Source organism: Sipha flava, unplaced genomic scaffold (assembly GCF_003268045.1).
Source record: "Sipha flava isolate LNK unplaced genomic scaffold, YSA_version1 608_pilon_pilon, whole genome shotgun sequence".
Classification (NCBI taxonomy): domain Eukaryota; kingdom Metazoa; phylum Arthropoda; class Insecta; order Hemiptera; family Aphididae; genus Sipha; species Sipha flava.
Window position 1 is genome coordinate 1 of NW_020273585.1, and position 4,869 is coordinate 4,869.

Genomic DNA, 4,869 nt, shown 5'->3' on the forward strand with positions numbered 1-4,869 from the left:
AAAAAATGTTAGTACATCTTAATTTATGTGAACATGCAATGAAGAAATCTCAAGCTATTTCACGCATGAATATGGAAGAAATGCTAATGTACGATAATATGTCTAGTGAAATAGATCATAATATAAAAAATACAAAAACTGATATTGATCGAGCCAAAAATGAATTAAAAAAAGCTAAAACTGTTAGGCGAAACCGAATGGAATATGATGTACTTGCCAAGCTCATTATTCAACATCCACCCAGAACTGATACTGCTAAACGCCTTGATGATTTAAAAGATGAGCTCCAAGCATTAAAAGTAAACTTTTATTATAATTATATTAATAGTTAATACCTTATCCATATTTTACTTATGTTATTATAGATGACAAAAAATGAAATAAATCAAAAGCTTGATAAAAGACGTAAACAAATGCATGTACTTATGTCTGCATTAAATGATCTTACAGATAGTTTGAAAGATAATGGTTCATTGAGTGAAGATATGTCGTATGAGACATTTGATGATGAAGATCTTGATATTTTAACAAGAAGGGAAGACATTGAGGAACCAATGTCGGAATAATTAATAAAGCAAAACAAAAGAATATTTTTAAATGTTTATGAATTACATTTATTAAATTAATTTTTTCTAAATTATAAAAGGTTTCTTATGTTAACATATATTTATAAATATTCTGGGTATAATTTACTTAGAAAAAATTGAGTACAATATTACTTTATTTTTTTACAGTTAATCCATATCACATTAGTATAAAAATATAATTTAATATAAAGAAAAAATTAACTTCGAACTATTTCCATACTTAATTCATTACGAACAAAATTTATAATTTCAAAAATGATTGCCTGTTTCATCGATTGATTAGTAGTTAGTAACATACCAAATTTGATAACATCAGTAATATCTATATTTGTTGCAATGTTCTGCAATGCGTCAAACATTTTTTTTTGAACATCATAATTCAGCTCATTAATAACTTGTATAAGGGACTTATAATTTGAAGTCATCTGTAATGTAGCTATTGTACCCAATACACTACCTAAAATCAATAGTATAGATATGTAAGCAAAGCGTCTACGTGAAACATAGAAAACCAAATAATTTTTCTATGACAAATTTATGTCAATTTAATCAAAATTTTATATACAAGATTACTCAACTGTCAGTTTATAAATTAAGTATTTTTTGTTTTATAATATAATGTAACACATGGTTATAATCTTATGTATAGGCTGGTTACTATTTTCACGTCTAATTTTATTTTTTTACCATATATATATCTTAAACAATATTTAGCAACAAATATAAAAACAAAAATTTAAATGAATTTAAGTAAATATTAAATTAGTTAAATTTATATGATGTATATGACATGTAGACACATAAGGTCAAAGTTAATATCAAAGGTTATAAACATTTAAGAATCAATATTACTTTATAAATAACTAACTTGTACTTGGAAAGTCAAATAATATACTAAGTTTTTTTTTTTTATTCAATACACCAACAATCAAATAAATTAAATTTTACTAAGAGAATGTATGAAATAAACCAATATTTTATCTAATATTTCAAACATAAGTATACAACTGGAGAGTTGATCAAAATCAGTTCTAGATTACATTCAGAATATTATTGAATTTTAAATAAATCATCAATAAGGTTTCGCTTTAATTGCAATAGTCATAATATAAAGTTTATTTTTAGAATCAATTTCTTTAATTATACCTTTGGCAAATATAATACTTTTTTCTTGTAAAAATAATTTATTTCTATTATCAATGGTTGATAATTTAAAACTGTAATCCATCAATTATCAGATTTAAAATAATTTTTTAGAATAGTAAAAGCTAATATAAGTATTATTAAGCAATGCCATTTTATACTGTACCAGCTAAGAGACCAGTTCTTCCACCAACTAAACCACCAACGAGAGTGGAGATTCCTGTAATAAGGCCACCTTTGAGTGATTCTTTAACACAGATTTTTATATTTTCTTCCTGAAAAATCTCACTGACGACTTCAAATACTTTTACTATTTGTTGACGTGAAACAGTTGAAGTCATTTTGATGTTTTAGTTTATTAATATGAAAAAATAATGAACTAAAATAACTTTTTCGTTCGACAGTTCAAACTGGATCAAATTTAATTTTTCCTATTATTATCAATTTAACTTAGTTTCAGATTACATAATTAATTTATTTTATCTATTGTGCTGTGGTAATACGGCGTGTAACCTCACTATCACACGTTATCAACTATCACCCCGTGGTGTGTATTACATTATTGTCAAATTATTTTTTACATATTCCCTGTCATCGTAAAGATTTTTAAATCTGTTGTGCGAGCTTCGACGGTAACGACGAAAGCTCCGTCGAGCTTTGCTCGCTTTCGCCACCGATCCGTCAATCGAGTCTGATGTTCGTTATTTTTTATGCACCGCCGTCTACTACGCCATTTTGTTCCGTTTTTGTATATCTATTTTATATATTAAGTTCCTTCAAACAAATTGTTTATTATTATATTACTCCGTCGAGTTTCTTGTTTATTATACGTATTTAACATTTTTATAAATAACACCGCCTTCGTGTACTTTTATTTAAATTACCCTTTTGAAGTCATTTGTGGTGAGTGGTTCACACCAACCACACACGCCGACACCCCACAGTGCAATAAAGATCGTTTGAAAAGAGTGATTGGCACTCGTCCGAAAAATCATATGGACCTAAGAAATGATAAGGTCCAAAATTTGAAAAAGCAGTACCAACTGACTAAATCGAAAATTACCAAATCCAATTATATAATTTCTATTTTATAGGTAAGATTTGATAATAAGATAGTAGAGAGCTGGCATGAAAAGTTTTAATTTGTATAGTAAGCAGGACCGTATTACCGCTTAGGCTGTGTAGGCTAAAGCCTAGGGCGGCAAATTTTGAAGGGCGGCAAATTTTTTTTTGGTGTGACCCAAAAACTACGTTGAGATATTAATTTTAAATATAAATTATAAAAACATGCAATAATATAATATATGAAATAATATTATTAATTATAAAGTATAAGAAAATATATTTTTAGGTTCTAAAATGGTATGCAGGGTGTAACAGAAATATATGACAAATAACAATATATATATATATATATTACAATAGTCGACCGGGCGGAAATTCGTTGCGATAATGGCACAGCGAATAGGCCGCGGAATTGAACGTATTAACGTAATATTATGTTATTATATTAATAGTAAATCGTGAAGGAAAGAAGCATTAAAACCCGTATCCATTATAATAATTATTATTATAGTAGTAATGTACAATGTGGGGAAATTTCTGCGATAAGCGATGACGTCTCAAATATTATATCTAAATTATAAGATACTCGTACTAGGTTTATTATTTTGTTATACACCACGCCGTAACGAAATTGACTGGTCGTTCATTTGCATTTGTTATAAAGCAGCGATTTCTTAAGCCTTAAGGTATGTACTTTATTGTATCAATTAATTATTTTATTTTAACAATAAATTAGTGTAACAAATTTAAAACCAAATGTCTTAATAGTTAATATACGTTAAAGTTTATGTAGGTTTTATCATTAGTAAGCGTTTTACCATAAAATAGTACGAGTTATGCATTTTATCAATTCTTAAATATCAATACGAAATTGCGAATTTAATATTAAATACTATCATTATTATTCTATTATTAATTTTTTTTTTTTTTTTTTTTATTGAAAAAAAGGACCCTCGGCAGCATGGGCCATTGGGTTTACATATATTTATTACATTACATATATTTTTTTTTATATCTTACATTATATTTTATTATATTTTGGTGTACAGATTGGAGATTGTGATGAATTGGATGATGTTGGCAATGGATTGAGGGTGGTTGTTGAGTATTTCCGCTAGTGATTCTGGTAATTTGATATTTTTTCGAGTGTTGTGGTATATTCGGCATTCTGTGAGTATGTGTTTTATAGTGACTTGAACACCGCAGGCTGTGCATATTGGAGGCTCTTCTTTGGCCATCAGGAAACTGTGGGATATATGGGTGTGTCCGATCCTGAGTCTAGTCAGGATGACTTCGAATTTTCTGTGTATTTCGAGGGGAAATGTCCAGTTGTCTATATTGTGTTTGATTTGATTTAATTTAGTGGAGTAGGATGACCATTTCTGTTGCTATTTTAGTTGGCATTTATTTGTTATGAGTTTTTGTATGTCTCTGGAGGAGATGATTTGTCTGCATGATGATAGTGTAGATGTGATAGCGGTTTTGGCTGCGAGATTAGCGTGCTCATTTTCTATGATGTTGGAGTGTCCGGGGATCCAGAAGAGTTTTATTTTGTAATTATAGGTATTTCGAAGCGTGTATATTTTGTTTTGGATCTGTAGGCCTATGTCAGAAGGGTTATATGTATTTTTGATGTTATTGATGGCACTGAGAGAGTCGGTGAAGATAATGGTGTCTTGGAGGTGGTGTTCGGTTATTAAATCAAGAGCTTTAATTATGGCGAATGACTCTGCTGTAAAAATTGAACAGGAGCTTGGAAGTTTGTATAAGAATTCAGTGTTGTTCCAGATTACTGCATCTCCGACCCCGACTTGGTTTTTGGATGCATCCGTGTACATTTTTTTCGCTATGGATGTTTTGGATAAGGTGCAAATATTCTTGTTTGTATATAGACGGGGCTGTGTCTTTTTTTTTTAATTTAGAGAGTTCGGTGTTAGCTTCATTGAAATTTTTCCATTGGGGAGTGAGGGGAGGCGTAACATTTAATACATTAGAGATGTCTAAATTGTTCTCATGGAGTAGTGTTGATAATGTTTTGAGCTTTGGGTTGAAGTCGAGAGTCGGAAGGGTGCTT

General features: G+C 29.3%; 2 protein-coding genes across 2 annotated transcripts; one reads left to right on the forward strand and one right to left on the reverse strand.

Moving 5' to 3' along the window:
• Positions 1-5: 5 nt before the first annotated feature.
• On the forward strand, positions 6-590 carry LOC112691380 (THO complex subunit 7 homolog). The gene is made up of 2 exons (XM_025565620.1): positions 6-299; positions 366-590. Exons 1-2 carry the CDS (start codon positions 6-8, stop codon positions 564-566), a joined length of 495 nt encoding a protein of 164 aa, XP_025421405.1. The 3' UTR covers positions 567-590.
• Positions 591-645: 55 nt separating this feature from the next.
• LOC112691379 (protein C19orf12 homolog) lies at positions 646-2,155 on the reverse strand. Its single transcript, XM_025565619.1, has 2 exons — positions 1,897-2,155; positions 646-1,044 (listed from the first exon to the last, which is right to left on the reverse strand). Exons 1-2 carry the CDS (start codon positions 2,069-2,071, stop codon positions 785-787), a joined length of 435 nt encoding a protein of 144 aa, XP_025421404.1. The 5' UTR covers positions 2,072-2,155; the 3' UTR covers positions 646-784.
• Between the last annotated feature and the right edge of the window lie 2,714 nt (positions 2,156-4,869).

Coding starts and splice junctions, on each gene's coding strand:
- LOC112691379 (XM_025565619.1), bottom strand. CDS start 2,071: ATGACTTCAACTGTTTCACGTCAACAAATAGTAAAAGTATTTGAAGTC. Junction 1,045..1,896: donor AAGAACTGGTCTCTTAGCTG/GTACAGTATAAA, acceptor TATTGATTTTAG/GTAGTGTATTGGGTACAATA.
- LOC112691380 (XM_025565620.1), top strand. CDS start 6: ATGTTAGTACATCTTAATTTATGTGAACATGCAATGAAGAAATCTCAA. Junction 300..365: donor ATGAGCTCCAAGCATTAAAA/GTAAACTTTTAT, acceptor ATGTTATTATAG/ATGACAAAAAATGAAATAAA.